Below are 24,398 nucleotides of genomic sequence, written 5' to 3' on the forward strand. Positions count from 1 at the left end.
AGCCTTTAGGGTCCATGTCTAAGGATAAAAATAAAAGGTGGAGAAGACGAGTATGCGATGGGTTCGGTTGTTTTCTTAACTTTGGAGAGCTGTATTATAGGCCTCATTAGAAGGCGATGTTCACTCGTCGGGCGATAGACAGAACTATGCTTGGAGTATCGCTACGTGATCAAATCTGTAATGAGGAGATCCGTAGGACAACTGGAGTTACCGACATATTTCAAAGAGTCGCGAAACTAAAGTGGCGATAGACGGGCACATGGCTCGGAGAACCAATGGACCACACCACACAGATTAAGCGTTCCGGTACGATGTTGCGATTAGGAGTATGAGACTAACAGGTTATCCTGTTTACCATGTAAGACTGCATCATCGCTTACTTTCAGGTGAAAATGAAAATTAAGTTTAATTTGCTATACTCCGCGAAAAGGAGGAGAATCTGTATGGTGTAATTTATAATTTCTTCAATCCTTATACCCCACACAAAACAGATCTTCGGCAATGTACCGTCTACGCAAGTTTCGCTCCGAAACCGGAGCATCCGTAGGAGATGTTACTTTACAATGAATTGTTCAGTGAAAAATTTACCTTTACGGTATAAAAGGCGACACGTTGGCAAGGTGTAATTATAAATTACACCATACAGATTCTCTAGCTTTTCGCGGAGTATAGCGAATTAGGCTTAATTTTCAATATATATAATGGATTTCCTCAAAGTAACGTCTGCTTCTGTCCAATATGTCATGGGCTAAGAAAAATCTTAGTGTATTGCTTTAATCTATGACAAATATGGAGACATAGTGTCTGTGTGTAGATGTGGGTATGCTCTAATAGGTATTTGTGACTTTTACCCTGAGTATATTATTTGGCAGAACTCCAGCCGATTTATGGAAATATTTATCTGTGACTTCCAAATGCCCTATTAGGTAATTCGGGCTGGGATTACATATGTATATGTGGATTAATTATATCGCAAACGTGACGTTCGGGCAGGCTTTGTGCAAATGAATTTATGTTTGCAATATGCGTAATATAGTGTCCGAATTAGAATTTGCCTTATTTACTGACGCGAATATTTTGTACTGTAGGCTTACCATTGCCTGAATGAATATTATTTTAATTTACATCAAGAAATGTATAGCTGCTAAGCCGTATATAAAGTCAAAGTCAAAGTCAAATATATCTTTATTCAAATAGGCACATAGATGGCACTTTTGATGCGTTATTATATACAAAATGTGTACATGGCAGTGAGTAGTGATGGCGATAACTACAATCGTAAACTTAAAACTAAAGCTACGAGGGTTCCAATCGCGCCTTGGTCTAAGAAGAAGCCCACAACAAACTTAGCCGGGTGTTCTTTTTGTTATCACCATCTCACATTGTCATTAGAAAATATTTAAGAAGCAACCTGGTTAGAGCAATTGTTTACACCCAAGCTTTTTTATCGTTTACGTAATCCTTTATACTATAATAGGACTTTTCTATAAGCTTTCGCTTAATACAAACTTTGAACTTCTTTAGCGACATCCTCAAGATATCAACCGGTAATTTATTGTAAAATTGTATACAATTTCCTTTAAATGAATTGCTTATTTTGTGTAGTTTAGTGTACTGCACTGCAAGTTTATTTTTGCTTCTAATGTACTGTAATTCTATAGATTACAAAATGTAGTTTTTTTTTAACACGCGGGAACGATTCACAGTAGCTTTTTCGGGATACAAAGTATCCTATGACTATCTCTAGAATTACGTCTAGCTTAACCAAATTGAACGGTTGGTGTTGAGGGGAGAACCCGACACCAACAAACTAAAAAAAACACACTCGCGCTACTGGCACGATATACACATACACTAAAACTTGCCATCCGTTACTTGCGAAGTTTTTTTTTGGTCACTTTGATTTTTGGTTGGAGGCCTTGGCTATTTACCACCCTACCGATACAGACCACAGACGTGCCGCAATGCGTTTTAACCGTTTTTTTTTTTTATTTTAACATTATTATTTCACTGCTTTGACTGCAATCTCACCCGGGAGTCATAACCCTAATAAAATTTCGTCACGGTAAAAAAAAAAAATGAGACGGATTACAAAACCCCCCCCCCATAGTACCCCATGGAGCCGTTAAAATATTTGTCTCAGTAGTACTAAGGATGCATGACATCAAAGTAGATCGAATTCAATGTCGACTTCCTTCGCGAGACTTTTCACTTTCACACCCCCAACGGGATCTTTGAAACTATTACCACTCGGTATAATTCGAGTAATTTCTTGGCCGAGCTCCAGGTTAATATATTTGCTCATTCATAAATTAAGCTAAGTGCTCCATTCTGTCCGCTCTTGGGTTGTATAAGACCTGTAACTCCGAAATAGTGGCATTGTCCGCTTGATTAAAGTTCGGAAATGCGCAACTTACAAGCAATAGATCACCTTTTGTGCCCTCGTACATTATGAGAAAAATTAGTGGTCCTACTTTCGGAACAATGATGCATTATTTATTAGGCAAAGTTATACCGTACAAGTAAATAAATAGTTCAATTCAGAACTTCTTAGGAGATGACTTTGAGAGTTACATGATTATGACGGCCGGTTGGCGCAGTGGGCAGCGGTTTCTGAGTCAGTCTGGCTGTGAGTTCGATTCCTGAAACTGGAAAATGTTTGTGTGATGAGCATTAATGTTTTTCAGTGTCTGGGTATTTATCTGTATATTTAAGTATTTATGTATATTATTCATAAAAATATTCATTACTCATCTTAGTACCCATAACACAATGTGTGTATTGTCGTAGTATATTTATTATTATTGTGATAGAGGATTCCTAATACTAAGGTTGCCTGGTAGAGATCGCTACTCTACGATAAGGCCGCCTTTTGTGTCCCACTACTCCTACTACTGAATTTCTGAACTTGATGTGAAGTACTTAAAAATGAAATGTATAAATAAATATAGAATACGCCTATGGAAAGAATGATTAAAACTTGCTTAGTGTTTTTTCACGACCCTGTTTTATATCTTTGTGGTCTTTTTAACAAAATAGAAAATTGCTGGAACACTTTTTGTTCTCTCGTATATTATGAGAAAAGTTGCTGGTCCTACATTCGGGACAATGATGTTTTATTTATTAGGCAAAGTTAGACCGTACAGGTAAATAAACAGCTTTTGAATTGAAAATTCTTATTCTGCGGCTTCGGCTTTATACAGTTCTTAGCGTTGAGAGATATATTAGGAGTTTTCGGAACATGATTGGTCTAGTACGAAATAATCCATACTAATATTATAAATGCGAATTTGTTTTTTTGTTTGTTCATAGCTTTCTCCATCGACCGCAGTGTGACTATGTGTGAAAAATATTACATTGCTTGAAATAAAGTGTTAAATTAAATTCGTAAAAATATTTTTTTAATTTATTTAGTTTGTAATTTCTCTTGTTGTCAGATGTGGACGGAGGAACTGTTCAAGCTGGCGTACAACCTCAACCAGTTCAACAACCCTACCATCAAGTTCCTCGAAAAGCTTCACACGAAGATCATCCTCAGAGCTGATAAGTCCGGCAAAATTCTTGTCAAAAAGTGAGTACTTAGATTGAAAATAAATGAAAACAAAGATAAACTTTACTGTACACCAAATCAAAACAGAAAAGATGACAATATTTAGAAGCAGCAAATAATAATAACGCAGGTACAATACACGGCTTTGTCGCTAAAAAGCGACCTCTGCCTATGCTAAGTTAGGTCTAAATAGGCTATAAGTTGAATTGATTTACGAAATATTGGTTAAGGGTGCACTAGTATATTTCATAAGTTATCACCCTGTAATAATATTAAATCAAAAGAAACATATTTATTTTTCCTTACAAACGTAATTCAAAACATTGAAAGTGTTTCCTTATGACAGATTGTTTGAAGATAAATGGTGTGACTTTATGTATTATTGAATACGGTTTTCACTCTCATCATATGTAAAGTTAATTTTAGTAACAATTTTTAAATAAATACGAAATAGTTAAAATTACTTTACACTTTCTAAAACACAACAAAAAGTGGTAGATGATGCCACTTAGAAACTGATTATTGGGATTTGGGTTTAATATAACTTCCAACCACTTGCAATGGAATAAAAAAAAACAATATTGTTTACTCGGGATAGTAATTCAATCATAGAGAGCTTTATTAATAAACGTGATAAAACGTCGAAATAGCCATAGTGTTTTTTCACGCTCTGCCATTTGAAAGGTCAAATAGAAATATAAATAGAAACCTTTATTAGTAATACTCGCTAGGCACAATAATTCTTTGGAATCCTGACCCCGAAACTAGTAAAGTCCGTATCTTAGGGGCCAGTGCCTTCCCAAACATTGATTCGATCACTGAAATAATTTAAATTAGACAAAACACTGTATACCTATTCATACCAAGTTATGCCAAGTTTTAAAAAGACCCAGAGACCTTGGGCGCGCGTTACTAGCGCTTGCTTTGTTTGAATGTCTGTCTCCGGGTCCCTGGCGGCTGCCATAATAATCATAATATTTTAAACTTAATTAACTGAATTTGGACTATGAGACTTTAATAACAAATGGCAACATAACATTTAAATTGAAATACTAATGTTCTATGACATAACATGCGGGCAGTCTCCGGGGACTGCCCATAGAAATGAAAATAAGTAATTTAAGAATTGTATCTTTCAGCTATTACATTATTATTTACTTTATATTATTATGCTATTAATAAAGAGGTAAAGTTTGTGAGTTCGTGAGTTTGTAAGATGGTCGAGGGTAATCTCTGGATGCACTGATCCGGTGTTGAGAATTCTTCCACTAATATGAAGCCACATTATCTGTGTTTAGCTATGGCTATATTTTAACCTGATAACTGAAAAGAACTTTTCGTGGTAGTCTGATTTGCAAAGTAAGTCGGGAAAATAACGGTCGAAAGAAAACGTTACTTACCAACGCCGCGCTGTCATATCGATGACAGATATATGATTGAATTTTAGAAAATTTGTGATAGAAAAGTTGTCGCTGCCGACTGTTCCCCGGACGTCTATTAAAGCCAACGAGAGGCACATGCCGTGGTGGTTTTTAGTTTTGGTAAACGAGTCCCATATAGGTAACCTTTGTCCTGCCAAAAGGGCAGAGGTAGCCATAAAGCTTTTCCATCAAGACAAAAAAAGGGTCGATACCCGCTGCGCCAATCGGCCGTCGTCGTGTACATAATATGAGGAAGCGTGCGGTGACTATGCTCAACGCACCTATAAAAGTTTTAACTTTAAAAAGCCTTTAGTTTTAATTGTAATGTTTTGGATAGAAGCAGGCGTTACTTTGCGGAATTCCACAATGTAAATGCAGCAGTGAATCTTAGCAGTTGTTGATTGTAAAGTCATTGTCTCCTGAGGATGTGCCTATAGCTTTTTTTAGTCATGTCGGATTGTAATTATGCTGTAGGTATATTTTAGTAGGTGCTTTAGATTTTCAGTAAATATTATCTTAGGTTTTACTATTAGTGTCTCATGTATGCATATACGGTTCTGTATAATGATATTGATCAATAAAGAATTTCTTAAATAATTAATAAATCAATAAAATAATGTCATACCAGAACACAGATTAAAATCAATAGCCTTTGTAACCTATTAACAGGTTCAAGGTTTAACCGATCTTGGAGAAATTTGGTATAATCTGCATAGTCTGCATCCTTGAAACAGAGATAGGATACCGTTAATTTTACAGTTAAAACAAACGGTTACCTTGTGATAGCGACTAAGACACCGTGAGGTATCTCTGCATCGTCTAGAGTCTCACACGAGACTGTAGTCTTTTGGAAATGCTCCCTTATTTATATCAAAGTATCCACCAACTCAAATCATGTACATTGGTTGCTAATAAAATATAATTTAAAATGTTTCTTGATAATTATTTATAAATTAAATAATAATTATTCGAGCATATTATGTAATAACAATCCTAATCAATTTAATAAAATGTCTGGCAAATATTAATTTGTAGTTATCAAAAGTTTAATTATCTACCGACTTCTATGAAAATATTGTAATACCTAGACATGTTATATTTCTCGTGTAATAGTACTAAATGAAAAACGTTTTTCTTTACATTTTAATCTTACTTACCTTAGTGAAAGCATATATTATTTTCACTCACGCCACAGTTTTTAATCAGGCCTGCGTGGAATGGTAACACGAGTGCTGACTGCATTCCCCATTCTGAATGGGTAAGCTGCATATAATACGTGGAACAGTATTGCAATTTTTCCGCTCCTTTGTCCAATATATGTATTTCGCATACGGGCAAGAACAAATTCTATATATCCCTTTCTATATAGATATAAGCTGACTTCTTTATTATTATTCTTTAGATATAAGCTGACTGACTGACTGACTCATTAAATTTTTACCTGTGAGGCTAAAAGGTATGAAATGTGTTTGCCGGTGTAATTACAGGCGGTCAACCGCTTGGTCTATTATTTATTTATTATTATATAAAAAAGCTGTAGGTTTGCGGGTGTCAGGATTATCAGTGCAATGTTTTTTTTTTTTTTTTTAACAAATAATCCGAATTATTAGGAAAATTTTACTAAACTTGTACGGTAGAATGTTATTATGATAGATTTATTGATGATAGAGTAGAATGTTAAATAGAACAATTGAGAGTAGAAAATTTAAGGTTAGATCAGCACATACCAATATAACCTTGTCATTGAAATTTATAGAATGTCGCAATCGTGAGAAAATTTAAAAATTATTAATAATTTATTTATTCGAAGAGTAATAAATACAAGTATATTTAGAGATTTATATTATTTTTACAAGTATATTTAGAGATTTACATAATATGAACCGAATGATTCGTAGTTATTTAAGAATCGTGAACAAAAAGTTTAAATGTATTTAGTTATATAGGTTTGACGGAAAATAAAACAATATCTCGAGTGGATATCGCTTGATCGGCTCTCGACGAATAACGTAAAATTTAACAAAGCCAAAATTAATAAAATCCTGTGGAATTGTTTTCAGCGTTGTTCGAAAAGCGGCTATCGAGTTAAAATTGATAAATGCTCCGTAAACCGACACCGGTTGAGTTATTTGAATCCATCACGACGATGGCATTTTCTATTTTTGTCCAAATAAAAATCTTGCTACTATTGATACGTATGCTTTTGTTACCGAATATTTTATTTTTTATTTAATATGTTTTCAAATAGCTTTAATAGATATAAGTGCAAATATATATATTTATCAGCAACGTTAGTAACCTAAGGCCAGCTCCATAACTATAGTACATAATATTTGTTGGGAGTCCTATTAAAACTAAATAAATAAAAAAATTCTACGAATTCTCCAAAAAATAAAGATATTAAGTACTTACTTACTTCAGTACTAAAATCAAAGGATTCTTATCAGATGTTCTCATCGTGGCGTCAGGTTTCCGCTACGCCTATTATAGTAAAAAGCGTGAGCAAACATCGGAGGCATTCGTCGGGTATTTGCATACGTGACATAATGTTGACGATAATCGTTCATTGTGAGTCAATATTTGCTGTATTATTGACAGTGTCGGTGTCATTTTTATCGTATTTAATAAAATACTTATGTATTCTATTTATGGTACGTATCTTTCTGAAAATTATCTGTACTAATAAACGATGCAATAGTGGTCAGGTCTCGGCCTCACGAGTTCATGCCCCGGTACCCAACTCTTAGCTTTTCGAAGTAAGATTATATTATATCGACTATATGACTTGCATAAGGAATTATGAAAACTAAGCTTAATTTGCTATACTCCGCGAACAGCAAGAGAATCTGTATGGTGTAATTTATAATTACTTCAATCCGTATACTCCACACCAAACAGATCCTCGGCAATGTACCCTCTACGCACGTTTCGATCCGAAACCGGAGCATCCTCAGGAGATGTTGACGTTAAAGTCAACATTATTGATTGATTAAAGTAATTATAAATTACACCATACAGATTCTCCTGCTGTTCGCGGAGTATAGCAAATTAAGCTTAATTTTCGTAATATATTATGGATTTCCGCAAAGTAACGTATGCTTCTATCCAATATTGCATAAGGAAATCATTGTGAGGAAACCTGCATGCCTGAAATTTTGCTATAATGTTCTCAGAGGCTTGTGAAGCCCACTAATCTGTACTTGGCCAGCGATGGTAGACTACGGCCTAAACTCTTCATAGTCTGAGAAATGTATTCTGTAGTGGGCCGGTAATGGGTTATGAATGTATATTTTTGATCAGAATACAGTTGTGACCAACCTTTCCTGTGCGTGTGTCGCAAGAGGCGACTAAAGGATTTATACTGCCTGTAAAACGGGTAGCAGCGTCCTGTGCCACTATAACCATCTACTGCGATCACCCGTCTGCCCACCGCAGCGTAATTCTGGGCAAAACCTCTTCTAGTTGTAGAGACCTTTATTCCAGTAGTGAACTGCTTGAGGCTATTGATGATGATTATGATAGTATTAGCTGTTGCCCGCGACTTCGTCTGCGTTTGATTTTGTTTTTTGTTGTGGCATTCAATTTAGTTGTAGTTCTAAAAAAAATTAAAGTATTCAGTATAGCTAAGCCTTAAATGAGGGGTTTGCTGCTGTCCGCTAAGGAGTTCTGTCCTCTATCTCCAACCACATTCATTAGATCTACACAAAGTTTGGGCAAAATTAAACACATATTATAACCTCTGTAGTACAAAAATAATTATTTAAAACTGTTATAATTTGTCGGAGTTTTTTTTAGTAAAATCGTCAAACACTTTCATCCCCTCTCCCAAAAGGAATCGAGCTTAATGTCGGGATGAAAAGTATCCTATATTACTTCTAACACTTCCAAAAATATGTGAACAAAGTTTCATGTGGATCGGTTAAGAAGTTTTTGCGCGAAAGCGTAACAAACAAACTTACTTTGACATTTATAATATTAGTCCCTACTAATATTATAAATGTCAAAGTAAGTTTGTTTGTTGTCTGTCATGTCTAAAGAATGTCTTTACTGATAAGCGATGATAGCGTTAGTGTTTAGAGCTTCGGTCTCTCTTTTCGGTGGATCAAGTTCGATCCCCTGCACGCGACTAACTTTCCGTTTTAAATATCATTTGCATTAAGGTGAAACAAAGCGTCGTGTGGAAACCCGCATGCATAAGATTTCTCTATAATGTTCTCGAAGCGCGTGAAGTCTACCAATCCGCATTTGGCCCGGTTATGTATAGATAGAATTAGTACAATTTTAATTCCCAATGCTGAGTTCGCGTTGAATATATCGAAGTTTCTGTGGGCTAGGACCCATAACTTATAACACTCTGCTGCTGGAAGAAAGGACTATTTGCAATCTCACTGGTGGTAAGTGAGGTTAAAGTCTAAGGTGATGGCGACTAACCTCTTAGGGAATATGGTAGTCACAACCCTAATCGGTTTCCACGCGACATCGCACCGGAACGCTAAAACGCTTAGTGGCACGTCTTTGTCGGCAGGATGGTAACTAGCCACGGCCAGACCAGACCAGAGAAAATTCAGAATTTATAATTTTCGCCTGCCGGGAATCGAATCCGGGACCTCCTGCTTAAATTCACAGCGCTCACCGGAGCGCTACTAGCGGCCTCTCCCAACGGGGGGTTTGTCCATAAACACCACACTGAGCAGACGGGTGAATGATCGCAGAGGATGGTGACAGTAGCATAGAGGACGCTCTTAGTCGCCTCGTACGACATCCGCGGGGAGAAGAGCGCTGTTGATATTTATATTCTGTTCTGCCGACACCAAACGGCACTGTCAACTGGATATTAGTAGGGGATTATACAAATATCCCCTACTAATATCTTAAATGAAGCAGTTACCAACTATGGGTTAACGTTCCAATCGATTAATAATCCCTGTTGCAATATAGCCACCCCCATTCCCTTGTATAGGATTACCTACTAGCAAATTCCAGTACCTACAAGATAAATGGCTACATCAGATGATCAGCCTGACTAATTGGAAACACAGTAGGTATCTTAAGTATGTGGTTTGCGCGTGTTCGTTTTGTTTTGAGATTTATGTACAACCAGCTGTTCCCCGCGGTTACTAAGGTTTATAAAGTAATATATATTTAATATCATTAAGCTGAAGTGTTTGTTTGATTGAACGCGCTAATCTCATGAACTATACTGGTTCGATTTGGAAAATTATTTTGTTTTGGATAGTCCATTAAACGAAGAAGGCTAAATAATATCACGATCAGACCAATAGGAGCGGTGAGTTATAAAGAAAAATGTTGCAATATCGGGAAAAATTATTCCTTACGATGCATGCGATGTGTAAGCGGTTAAAGTAATGTATGACGGAATTGTTCCACTTCAAAAGTTCCAATAAAAAGTCTATGTCTATCTGTCAAAGTTAACTCATATGCTAAAGAATTTGCTGTGGACACTATAATATTATTTTTGAAGTACTACTTACGTAGTCATAGATGTGATCTTGCCACACGATTTTTGTGGCGACTAATGAAAATCGCGTTCGATCTGTGTCACGGAGCTGTGTCCGTGTTTGATATTTGAAGCAATCAAATACCATATGCTTTAACGCTGAAGGAAAACATCGTAAACCTGTATGACTTGAGAGTTCTTAAGACGTGCAGTCTACAAATCCGCACTTGTCCAGCATGTTGGACTAGGGCTTAAAACTTTCGCATTCTGATGGTACTTTAGTGGGCTGGTAATGGATTAGAATATGTACACATAATATTATTTGCCTTTTGAAGTTAAACTTCTTTTGGCGCTTCAGGGAAAAATTAACAGAGTAATTTTTTGCGATGCGCGCCAACACCGTCCCAAAAAACCGACACCCTGAAATTAGCTACAGTCATCAAAGTAAAAGTAGTCCTTACTTTCTTGTATGTTTGCGTGAGAACTAATATTTATTTGTGACTAGCTGACTTGCTCAACTTTGCCTGCACCCAGAAAAAAACCTAGAAACTAATTGCAGCGCTACCTACCAGCAGTGGCGTGCACTGGGTTTCTTACACGGGTATGCATACACCAGAAAATTGCATAAAACGGCAAAAATCCTCCTCCTCTACGAGTTATATATATACTTTAGGGTAGGCAGTGCTTTTGTGCATGTATGAAGTGCACGCCACTAGGTGGGCCTGTTTTATTTCCATACTATGTTATTCGCGGCCGTACGTGTTATTCTATACCCGTCGCAACTTCAAAGCGATAGGTTCAATTTGAATATTTTATAACTGAATTTGCAGGTATATAATCAAAATTAATATTTATATTACTTTATTTCTTTCGCATTTATAAAATTAGTATTTAGTAGGATGATACGCATGCATTCGATCATTGTCCCATATGCCTTGCGACTTGCTGTTATCCGTGAAGAGTTATATCCTTTATCTCCAATAATATTTATCAGATCTTCATTAAAATTAGACAGAACATGCTTGATAGAAAAACACTTTCAAATAAAAAAAGAATTATAAAAATTGGTCGAAATTTAACGGACCTATGAAGTAAAATTTATAAAAAAATTTATTCCATTTCCCGAATGAAACTTATTGTTTATATAGGATAAGAAGTATCCTATATGTTGACGCTGTATATCAGCTACCACTATACCAAATTTTATTTAAATCCGTTCAGTAGTTTTCACGTGATGCCCGGACAGACAGACAGACAGACAAAAATTAAATAAAAATCTGTTTTGGACTGTCTGTGAAATTAAAATGTCTGTGAGATGGTTGACAGCCAATTTTCTGATTTCGGGCTTTTAATGACGGAAGGATTGATGTCAGACAGGCGGCGGCGGTTGGTCGTAAAAAGTAACCAAATCCAAAAGTATGTAGGTCTTGCAGTTTAAAGAATACATGTTTTGCCGAACCGAAATTTTTTATACCGAGAGTTGAACTGGGAGTCGATTCCGTGATCCGTAGTTAAAAAATGCCAACGAAGAAGCATATATAGAATTTTATACTTATCTATTTTAAAATATACGTGGGGTAGGTAATATGCGGGTTGTCTGAAATAAAATCTCATTATTTCAGATACATGTTTCTAAGGGTACATTCTATAACGTAAGTAATTAAATACTGTAGGTTATTGTATCGTACATTACATCCGGTAATTCATTAATTAATTCAATTAACGTTTATAAGTAAGACCGTAAATTGTTACACAGGCAGTACGACGTCGATGTATGTTATATTGAATTCAAATGTTAACCTTATAAATTTGAAACGAACGCTTTTAGATTCTCTCTATTCAGGCTTCAGGCTGCATTCAGCTGGAAATGTATTGTAATTTGTAACCGGTCTCGTTCCAGTTTATACACTAAAGTTTAGTGTAGGTATCCAACCACTGTTCTATTGAAAAGAGCTCTACATATTCCATGGGGATAAGTGTTATCGATATCGGTATGGCATACATATTGTTTTATTGAAAAGAGGTTTTCTTTTTCTAATACAAAAACGTTGTTGACGTCTACACCAGTTGGCCTAGGTCGACGTGGGTACGGGCTACGAATTTGTTCTAATTGACTGGAGCTTTTCGTTTTCTAATAAAATCAGTTGCTTTAGGTCTGCCTCGGCACAGCGAGTGATGGGCCTCGATACCGTTCTATTGAAAAGAGCTTTGTGATTTCCAGTAGAATAAGACTTCTTCGTCTTCACCGGTCGGCCCAGGTTAAGTGACGGTTTCGCAGATGCGGAGCGGGTGCGTGAATAGGCTCCAGAAGAGCATCCTCTCCGGCGTAGACGGGTGGGAAGAAGTCGGCAAAGATTTGCCGCTCACCAGATTCTCTTAGGAGGCAGTGGGTAGCTATAGGGCTAGCTATCCCCCACTATAAAGCCTCTCTACTGTCTGCGGGAGGTTCAAGCTGTCCTTATCTCCACTTCTTTAGCGTGGAAGCCCAAGCAATCGGTTAGGGTAGTTGGTAGACGTCCGGTTCCCCGGGCGTATAGCCAAACCAACAAGAGGGACATGCCGTGATGGTTTATAGTTTAGGCCCAGTTTCCGTCCTGCCTAAGGGTCGCAGGTATCCATTATTCTTTTCCAGAACGCCAGAAAAAAAAAGTTAAGTGACGGTTCGGACCTCGAGCGTCTTCTGTTGACAAAAGTTTTTATTTTCAAACAGAATAAGTAAATTGAAGTCTTCAAAGTTAAAGGCCTAAAGGTCTGGGGAAAACGCCGAACTAGTGTCAAGTTCGGCGCCCTCAAGCTGTGGATAATGGGTGTGGAGCAAAATTTATACAAATTCTGTTGAACTCTCTAAAATAAACCAAATTGACCTATTTAAAAACAATGTTATCCTTTTGCTGGGAATACAGTGAGAAAAGGTCTGCACTAGTATTAGACTTGTCAAGTTTAGTTTAGAGATTTGTGTACAGCAAAATCGGCACCCATTACCTAAGTACTAAGATGTTATGTTTTGAATAATTGGGCAAATCTAGTCTTTGTGAAAAACCTAGGACGATTGCAAGTGAGCTAATTATTGGTAACCAAGAAAGATTTCGCATTATTTTTTACGAAAATCTATGTTGTTTTTATTGAACTTAAGTTTAATTAAAAACTACCTAGCTCGGGTTAATATGGATTGCTAAAAACTGTCCTTGTTCTCTATTATCTGCCGCTATGCCAATCGTCCTGGAGTTCTCGCAAAAATCCGAAATTTTGAAGTACATTAAGTAATAGGACGTATGTGTATTTCGAAGTCTGTTTAAAACAAACTGAACTCCAAGCCAACTCCCACGATACCCTCCAGTCAACGTCGAGGTGTATTCAACTAGAAATTTATTGTAACTGGGCTAGTTCTAGTTGGATAGCTAAAAGTTTTACTTTTATACGGTACGGTCTGCTCTGTTTAGTTAAGTTTCTAGATGTGTGTCGCCGGTGAGTATGAACCGTGTGGCTACTTGGTACTAGGTATATGTGTTTGGAAGTTCTACTCTCTTTAATAGAGTGAGTAGAAAACTTTACTTTCAAAGCGTATTCGAACATGCCATGTTTTTTCTCTGGATGATTCATCAGATCGCTTTAGCTATTAGAACGACTTTGCACTCCTTAGCGGCGGCCGATTGGCGCAGTGGGCAACGACCTTTCTGAGTCCAAGACCGTTGGTTCGATTTCAACAATTGGAAAATGTTTGTGTGATGAACTTAAATGTTTTTCAGTCTCTGAGTGTTTATCTGTATATTATAATTATTTATGTACCTATATTGTTCATTAAATTATTCATCAATCATCTTAATGATCATCACACAAGCGACACACACATAGAGAGAAAGACTGACTCGCATCTAAACTAACATGATTTATGTAAATGATAGTGATAATAATAATCTGTTGTCCGCGTTCTTCGCCCGCGTTTGTTACGGTTTTTTACAAATCCCGTGGGAGCCGCTCATTTCTTGGGAAAATAAGTAGCCTATGTTAATCTCCGTCTTTCAACTAGCCCTATGCTAAAAATCAAGTCGATTAGTTGCGGGCGTAAAGTTTGGACAAACAAACAAACAACCATCATTTCGCATTTTTAATATTAGTGTAAAAAGTTAAAAGCATTTCCAATGTCCGTAAATGAACCCTGTATATCTAACTCACTGTGAGAGTAAAGTTGAGCCATATTTGCGGGTGTTAGTGTATCGAAGCGCACGTAAGTCAAATCCAGTACTGGTTGCGAAAAGCCGTCTTTACAGTCGACCGTAAACGTACGCTCTATTGACGCCCAAGCCTCTAGGAGATCAAAGTAATCCAATATGGAGGGTATTGGATTAGTTTTCCTGGAGTCTGGAGTTTGCGATATGGCTTAAAACTAATCCGATATCACCTAAGTGATTTCGGATTAGTTTCAAGCCTTTGACCTAAGTAATGTTACATTGATCTTTCGTAGATTAGCTTAGTAAAGCTAGTAATAAAACGAGAATTATTCTCTGTTTATTTCAAATTGATCAATTCGAGATAGATATTTAACTTGCGAGAAATGAAGCAAGCGAGCGTGTGGCAGTTCGTTAGGTATGGGCAACATGCTGCTTATATCTGCTTTCCTAGTAACGGGCTTATGCACTAAGAAAATTATACTTAAACATAGGTACTTCTATATAAGGATGAATGGGGTTCCAAAGATTGTATTAGTATACTTTTATTGTTGCGGAGATATTAGTTCTAAATAATAGTTTTTCTAAACAGTTCTAAAGGGTCTGGAATAATTGTGTAACTTTGTATGGGAAAATTGTATTTGTTAGAAATTGTGTGCTGACCCGTGCAGTTGTTAGCGGTTCCATATAAAGTCTCCTTCTTTTGCTTTTGCTTTTTTTACTTTTAGGTGTGCCGAATCGGCACGTTGTATTTCGCCAATGTAACTTATACTTGGAAGATCCACAAAGGTGATTGTCAAAAATAAACATTATATTAATATAGCACTATACTTCTTATAAATCTTAGTATTCCAAAAAAGAAATATCCATATAAAGTCATATAAGTGCGCCAGAATTATGTGTCATTGATATAAAGTCATGATAGACAGCTATTTCCAAATAAAATAAAATATTTACTAGTTTATATAATAATGAAAAATCGTGTCTTATGTGCCGTATGGTGACGGTAGATCAAAAGGCAGCTGTCCTCCCCTCCTTTTCTTGCGGGTGCCTTACGTACGGAATATAAGAGAACGGGCAGCAGTGTCCTCTGTGCTACTACTACCGTCTGCTGCGATCACCAACCTGCCTACCCAGCGTGAGGTTTCTGGGCAAACCCTCTTAACGCCTTTAGTCCAGCAGTGGACAATTGTAGGCTATTGAGGAAACAAAATTAATATGCCAAAAACTACGAGTTTTAACATTAGAAAATGGTGCCATAAAGTCTCCATTGTGATTTTTTCTCAATTCAAAAAATTCAAATTCAAAATTACTAATTAATAAGCGCTTATGAAACGTCAAGTCTGTTTGTAGTGACTCTACCACCGGTTCGGAAGGCAGATTCACTGACACTGAGAAGAGCCGGCAAGAAACTCAGCAGATTGCTCTTTTCTTCAATAAACTCAAAGCCATTTGCACTCGGGATGATGAGAGCATTCTAAAAATAATCCATACGATTCTGTATAGCCATTTAGAAGCGACGGTAGAATTAAAAAAAATATATAAGCATACTAGCGGACCCCAGCGCCATCTGTCGGGCTAATTTGTAAATCTAAACCATCCAGGGTGCCACCCAAATGTTTACGAAAATATTCATTCAAATCGGTCCAGCCGTCTAGGAGGAGTTCAGTGACATACACACACAAGAAATATTTATATAAAGACACACGAACTATCGAAACATTAAAACATCCTTGTATACGAGTCGTGAAAATGTATATAGCGTGTATTGTTTTTTTAGTAATGGTAATAATTGTTGGACGAAGCAGATGGCTTACCTGATGATAAGTGAAAAATCATAGCCTATAAACAGAGAGAAAGAAAGAAAAGAAAAAACTTTTATTTGGATATACACACACTAGAATTAAAATAGAACTTATCGTGTGCACAACAATTATAGGGACGGTGTGATTCCAAAATGTCTGTCTTCACTCAGCATGTTTGCAGTGCCTGTTAAAGGCACAGCGCATGTAAGGAGCATGTCCTGCAACATGCCGCCCTGTGTCTACCAATTTGTGACGTAGTAGTAAGCCTCATGTGCCCGTAATTACACCACCAGTGGCGTGCACTTCATACATGCACAAAAGCACTGCCTACCCTAAAATTGATATATAACTCGTATAGGAGGAGGATTTTGCCATTTGATGCAATCTTCCTGCTGTATGCATACCCTGGTAAATAACTCAGTGCACGCCACTGTACACCACCACTCACTTCAGACCGGAACACATCATTGCAACAATGCTGCTTAGCGGCAGAAATAAGCATGTCGTTTGTACTTCCCCGAACGAGCTCTTTCACAAAAAGATCTACCACTACTAATGGTTTAAAAGTTTAAAGTGACAATGTTTACAAATTACCCGGCGCGGCGGTTACTGTAGTTGTGTTCACTCGGTGCAACAGCTTCAATTAAACGCAATTAGAAATGCGCCGCGCCGCGTCTGCAACTCAGTAGACAATTTGATTTGTACACCGTAGAGTACGCCAGAGGGGGATCTGTCGGTCTGTCTGTGCTAATAATTCCGTCCGTTCCGTCGTGGGTCAAGCGAGACACGTATTGGTAAGCGGTTCACCGTCGCCTATAAACAGTAGGGTGCACTTTGTAGGGTATGCACGGAACACATCCTATTAAAGTTCCGCTCTGTGCCCATCAACCTGGGGCGTAGGTGATTAGCCTCGTGTGGCTGTAATTATACCAGTAACTTCAACCAGACTGGAACACAGCAATTCTGCTTGGCTGCAGAAATAGGCATGGCGTTAGTACTTCCCCGGACTTTTATCTAATATTCAGCTCTATCAATCTACTACAAAAAATTCAACATTTAAAATTCATCTATTTCAAGTAGGCCTACTTTATAACTGGGAAGTATACAACGGGTTCCCCGGACGTCCAATAAAGCCAACGAGAGGGACATGCCGTGGTGGTTTTTAGTTCGGGTAAAGTAGTCCCACATAACCTCTGTCCTGCCCAAAGGGACAGAGGTAGCTTTTATAGAGGTAGGATAAAGCTTTTCCACCACGACAAAAAAAAAAGGCCTACTTTATAAGCACTTTTGAAACGTCAAGTATGTATGTTTGTAGTGACTCTACCATCGGTTTGTAAAGCAGATTCTACCGAGAAGAGCCGGCAAGAAACTCATGAGTTGCTCTTTTCCACTACTACTAATATATCATCATCATATCAACTTATTAGCGAGATAACGAGAAGGGGTTAACCCCTTTTCGTTATCTCGGTAACACCACCGATCCACAGTGGGCTACTAATATATATGAATACTAGCTGTTGCCCGCGACTTCGTCTGCGTTTCATTTTTTTTTTTTGATGTGGCATTAAATTTAGTTATAGATCTAAAAAAAATTAAAGTATATAGTATTGCTAAGCTCAGTTTGGGCAAAATTAAACACATATTATAACCTCTATAGTACAAAAATAATTATTTAAATCGGGTATAATTGGTCGAAATTATGGTTTAAAATCGTCAAACAGTCCTCCCTTCTCCCAAGGGAACCGAGCTTAATGTCGGGGTAAAAAGTATCCTGTATTACTTCCAAGAATATGTGTACAAAGTTTCATGAGGATCGGTTAAGTAGTTTTTGCGTGAAAGCGTAACAAACCAACTTACATTGACATTTATAATATTAAGTAGGGATCTGTTATCCAAATAAATAAAATAATAAATAAACCGCTGAAGCTTCCCAGCAGACCAGACCTAAGAATATTTAACAATTATAATTTTCTAAATTGCTTACTACTGCTACTACTACTACAAAAGACACAGCGATCAAGACTCCACATACACCAGAGAGGCCGCTTGGAAACAGAAGCAAGATAAAATAATGATTTCTAAATTTTAAGATGTTGATGCTGGAAAAGAGCAACTGCTGAGTGCGTTCTCGGTATTCGAACCGGTCGTAGAGTCACTACAAACAGACATGCAAGATTTTTAAAAAGTGCTTATAATTTAAATATATCGTGTAAATGGAAACTGAAATAATACTACACAGGCTTTAGAGATACATAATGTACAATTTCCGAGACTTATCTGTGAAACCAAAAAACCTTATTGTTGAGTAAACCACTGTCATAGTTTTTACTGAAAGAAATCAGATACAGCCAAGATACAAAATTAAAATCACGTGACTCCTGCCACTTTGTTAGGTACGTTACGTCGCGTAGCGTAAGTACTATGCGCGTGTCAGTATTATACCTTTAATACGGTTGTCATAAGTAAACACTTAAAATGCTTTGAGTTCGTTCGTATGGAAAAATAAATATGCTACAGGTGATTTCTTATGATATATACTTATACATCCTTGAATATTATTTCGTAATTCTGTTACACGTTGTATATTTTTGATTCAAATTACATTTTAATTCAACGACGAAGAGGGAAGTGCTAGTCAGCGTTGCAAATTAACTAGATACGGTAACCGGTAGTTGTCAACCATGCAATTAAGGGCAATCTCGACTGTGCTACAGTGGTTCCGCAGACAATTAGCTTAATTGTACCTTCTCGTAGCACTGGTTGCTACGGTTCTACGGCCTACGATTTATTTAATTGCCACTCCTCGAAATGATGTAGGACATTCAGTATCTTGTAATTTCTCTACGCACGTTTCGCTCCGAGACCAGAGCATCCTCGGGAGATGTAATTTTAAAAATAAGGATTGCGAGGTCTGGGTTTCGATTCTCGGGCAGGGCAAAATGGATAGTTTTTTATAGTGTCGGTAGGTACCAAGAAAATAAGCGGCCCTGTGAAGAGACTGTTGGCCAGAGTAATGACAGCTACTTGAGGCTTTTCAGTCACCTCTTCCCTCGGTTGTCGTACGAGGCGACTAAGGGAATATAACATAGAACGGGCAGCAGCGTTCTCCGTGCTACCGTTACTTCCCCCCTCTCTCGGTTTCGCAACTACCTTCATCCTGTTGAAATCGTGTAATCATTTATGCGCGCATTTCTTTACAGCGCTTAATTTCACTCAAATGATTTTTTCCTAACGCCGCTAAAAAAGTATAAATTCAAAAATGTGAACCCTGTGCCTATCAGTGATACGCTAATAGGCAGAGAATGGCGATGTAATTACCCCATTTTCCTATTATGTTAATGTTTTCTTAACTGTATTCAGTTCAGAGACACCGGCTTTGGTGGGGCCGTTCAATTCATATGCAAATACATTAAGCGCGCAATTTGCCTTAGCTTGGTCGAAGGATTACCTCCCGACGACGCGTTTTGTATTTGCTAGAGGCCGGTTGAATAATGCACAGGGGACACTTGTAGTTGTACTTACACCAAACGTATGTTGGTGCTTGTAAATATAAAAACATTCTGTAAAAAACTAGACTGCTTGTTGTGTCATAAATGCGAAACTTTGCTTCCGCTTAACTTCGGAAATAAATGACCTATAGAATTGAAATTTTGGATTTTAAGTATTTGATTATAGCTTACTGGATGACGAAATTTTCTGCGTTCTGGTATCCAGAGGTTCTCAAAAAGGGGCCTGAAAATTAGGCGAAATGGTTGCAGTAAAAGATGGGATGGCAGTGTTTGCTTCGCGCTTTTCTTGGCGGTGGCACTGCCGTGCTCCCCGATACTGTTGTTCCTATATCTCGAATATATTGTGCAAATAGCTGAAGACCCAGTATTAAGAAGGTACAGAACCTTCAGCCATTATTGCATGCAGTGCATTGTGTCTAATAACAGTGAAAACGCCTCGCGCATGTCTCACTTCACACACGCGTAATGTATCTAGCTCACAAACTTTTTGGCATTTTCCCATTGCATGGTAGACGTTTAGAACACAAGAGGTAAAATAAAGACTGTCTACTGCTAAATGGTATGAAGTGACTAATCGCTTGTTCGATAAACACTACTAAAGTGGATTGGCTTTTGATGCTTCAATATTAGTCGTATATTCTGTATGTTCTTAATTCTTTGGGTGAATATTCTCCTTTTCAAGCAAATGCAAATACAAAATATGTTATAATTCACAAACGATGTGATGTGAATTATAACATATTTTGATTTTATGACTGTTTTTAATTAGTGCAGAAGCTTATTAAACGTGCATATCTATAACGGTTATAAGAGAGTCTTAGAGTTTGATTATAAACGTTTAAAAGCGTTAAAATTCTGAGGTTGGTGAAGCAATGAATCTAGGCATTTCGTTGCTGCGTGAAAGATGTATAGAGACCAACAAACCAACCAGCTGCCTTTACGACTTCCCTGGCGCAGTGGTGAGGGTTGACGTCACATAATTGGGAAATCTCGGATTTGATCGCCGACCGGGGAAACTTCCGAATTTATAATTTCCTATTTTTTTCTGGTCTATCGGAAGGCATCGGCTGTGGCTAGTTACCATCCTACGGATAAAGACGTGCCAGTTATTGGAGGAATGTTGGTTTAATATAACTCTATTTATAATTTTGAGTAATATTTGTTTTCGTTTATTATATTGAGTTATATTTGTTGACAGTATCGTCGGTCTCTTCGCCCAGAATAAAGAAGGCAAGAAGAGGGTCGAGAAAGCATTAAGCGAGTCAGGTCTGCCGACGGGGAAGAATGACACCATCAGCCAGTCAAAGTTTCAGTTCGAAGACTTCTTCGCCTTCTACAAGAGCTTGACGCAGCGCACCGAAGTTCAGAAGATATTTAACAATTTGTAAGTGATTTCATTCCTTTGCAATCAGACTACGCTTGTGGTTTTTACTAACAGGGTGTTCTCCACGTTTTCTCCTTCGTTAATAATGCCGGGCGGTTCTTGGGTACCTTACTTATATACGAAAACTCTCCTAAGGTACATATTTTAAATTTTCATTATCTATAAAAACCATACCCTATGGTTGATCCATTGTTAACCAGGCACCGGTTGTTAACAATTTGCTAAATTAAATGTAAATTTTAAGATCTCCCACCATTAGTCATTTCTTTTTACATTGGCTATATTTTTTGCCAGCTAAGGCATACCAACCAATCGCATTGCCGCTAAAAAACTTGATGTTATGGGCAATATTTATCTGCATAAGATTAGCTGGATAACAATAAGACTTCTCTTCCTGGGCCTGTCTCCGTACTTGGTTGGCCTTAACCGTCCGTTTGTACGTGAACAATAAGACTTTTGTAAGGATTAATATTTTATACCTGGGAATGATGATTGAACCTTCTAATTTTTTTCAATTATTTTCGAGTTTAAATTTAGCTAATGTGGCTTATTTATAACAGAAATATGGATTCACGGATTGTTTTTAATTCAATTAAAGATAGGTACATATTTATGTATGACAAACCATTCATTGAACGCGGATAAAAAAGTCTTAGTGCATTTTCTTCTGGGATTACTTCTGAAATCTTATTATTATTATTGAATTAAAATATATATATAATATATTATACAGGTATTAATTTTGGATACAATAGCTTGCTAATGTTCAAAAAATATAGCAGGTTCAGAGTTTATCGTTTATATAAAGAAGAAAGATTTGTTTTCTTTATTTATAATCAAAACAAATCTTTCTTCTCTACAATATTCGTGTATCCTCGATAAACCTTGCTAATAATGTTGTCATTTTGATTCCAAATTATAATCCTTATGTGTAGGACGTCACGTTATTTTTGCTGGCAACAAGTATAAGTTGCTGGCAACGTAGTTTCTGGCAACGTAGTTGCTGTTGTGATTACCGTATAGCGAGTAAGAGCTACCTACTATCCAAATTATATACTAAGTATAGTTTAAAAATTTCTCAATTCAAGAAATTTTCTGGTCCGGTCGCCATTTCAGAACTCAATGAGCCCATCACCATATTTAAGCCAGCAATTGCTACGTTAGTTAATTTGTAAGAAGTTTTTTCCCTCAATTTTTTAGGGACTTCAAAATATTACTATTATTACTTAAGTAAATGGAGAGTCCACTTATGAGCTGAAGAATATATAGCGATCGCATATGTTTTCAAATGTCATGGTAGAGGGACTATGGCGATAACTACGTTCGCCCTCATTCAATTAATACTAAAGCTACGGCGGTTCCAAACGCGCTATGGATTAATAAGATGCCCACAACAAACTTAGCCCTGTGTTCTTTTTGCTATCACCATTTCGTGGGACTACTAACTGCACTTTGCGCAACACCTACGTCGTCGTTACTGAGGGTCCACTCATCAGTACTTAGAAGTTTTAATAATGGCAAATTGAAGTTATACTTAGCTCGCGAGTATGAGTCTCCTGTTAAGTAAGAACAAGCCAGTAAATTGAACTCGGGACGTGTTTATAGTTTGATATGACAAATGCTGAACGAACTTTAGCATATCCCGGCCCAACTTGTCTTACGTATTATTTCCGTCACTCGATTTCGCGGCATAAGTTTGGAAATTATTTGATAGCGCTCTCGATATTGGTATCGAGGGATAATTGGACGATACTCTGGTGAAGCTGTGATAGCTCAGCCGGTACTAGGACGGTAGGACTTTGACTTCACTTCTACACCTCTTACTTTTTTAAATTGTGTGCGTTTCAAGCAATTCAAATATCACTTCTTTGAACGGTGAAGGAAAGTATCGTGAGTAAACCTGCATGTCTGACAGTTCTCCATAATGTTCTCAAAGGTGTGTGATGTCCACCAATCCGCACTGAGCCAGCGTGGTGTACTACAGCCTTAACCTCTTCTCATTGTGAGAGGAGACCCGTGCCTTGTAGTGAAACGGTAATGGGTTAATATTATGATGAGGAAGATAAGATGATGAAACCGAGTAGGGGTCATGTGTTTATTAAACTGTCATCAGCGTAACTGCCTCGTTGTCTAGTTGTTTGCATGTTTGCCTGCAGAGCATGAGGTTCTAGAATCCATCCCCGGGTAGGTCCGGTGATTAGTATCGGGTTTTTCTATAAAGAAAGTCAATAGGTATCATCCCGGAGTTTGTAAATACGGTTTATCCCCGTACCGTGGAGAGCAAGTTAAACTGTCCTGCGCCAAATCTCTTTCCGGTCGTGTCGGAGCTGTGGATTACTTACCAGATTATGAGAGTAAAGTTATAGACAACGCACCTGTGTTTATTTCTTTATCTATTAACAGCACTAACAAAATGCATATTACACGTTTTTAAATATAGCACACACACAAAAACGTGGACTGATATGTACTACGTCAATGACAAGTGCACATAGCATTGACAAAGCGTCACGTAAACTTAATTTGACGAAAAATTTAACTCACCGATAAGTGTTCGGTGAGTTTTTTCCTAAAAGCTGCGGGTGAGTTATGGAGGATATCGATGCCAGGTATTTTTTTTAGATAAGTCGTTGTATTTCGCGATGGGATGATGGGATCTAGTTCGCAAAGTTGGAAATACTCTCTGGAGATTGACCAAACCGAATAGGTTACTGCTACCATTTTAGTCTGCATCATGATTTACCATCTGTAAGTTCATTAATTTATACTCGGTGTGGTATACACTAATGCTAAATCGCTGAGCGGAATGTCTTTGAGCCAGCTAGTTAGAACTAGCCATGGATGAAGCCTCCGAACAGAAAATTCTTCACAACACCTTGACACTCGAAGGCCATAGTTTATTTATCAACTTATTATAAAGTTTTAACAATGTCAAATTGAAGGAAGCCCGAGCTTGGGGTTAAGTTTAAGAACAAGTTTGGTAAGCTGAAACTTGGGGCGTGTTCATCGTTTGATATGAGAAATGCTGAACAAACTTTGGCAAATTCCAGTTCAGTTCCTTATTGTTTCCATTCCCGAGGCGAGGCCTCTTGACTTCGTGGTATT

The 24,398-nt window shown here is 37.4% G+C and overlaps 1 protein-coding gene across 1 annotated transcript in view; it reads left to right on the forward strand.

Annotated features, from left to right (window-relative positions):
• The window catches only part of LOC120627562 (1-phosphatidylinositol 4,5-bisphosphate phosphodiesterase classes I and II), a 130,252-nt gene that overhangs the window by 68,519 nt on the left and 37,335 nt on the right, over nucleotides 1-24,398 (forward strand). The window contains exons 4-5 of the mRNA XM_039895565.1: nucleotides 3,438-3,571; nucleotides 21,108-21,293. Of these exons, the coding sequence (XP_039751499.1) occupies nucleotides 3,438-3,571; nucleotides 21,108-21,293 (320 nt within the window). The remainder of the gene's footprint in view (nucleotides 1-3,437; nucleotides 3,572-21,107; nucleotides 21,294-24,398) is intronic.

The sequence above is a fragment of the Pararge aegeria genome, chromosome 11 (genome assembly GCF_905163445.1).
Source record: "Pararge aegeria chromosome 11, ilParAegt1.1, whole genome shotgun sequence".
Lineage (NCBI taxonomy): Eukaryota > Metazoa > Arthropoda > Insecta > Lepidoptera > Nymphalidae > Pararge > Pararge aegeria.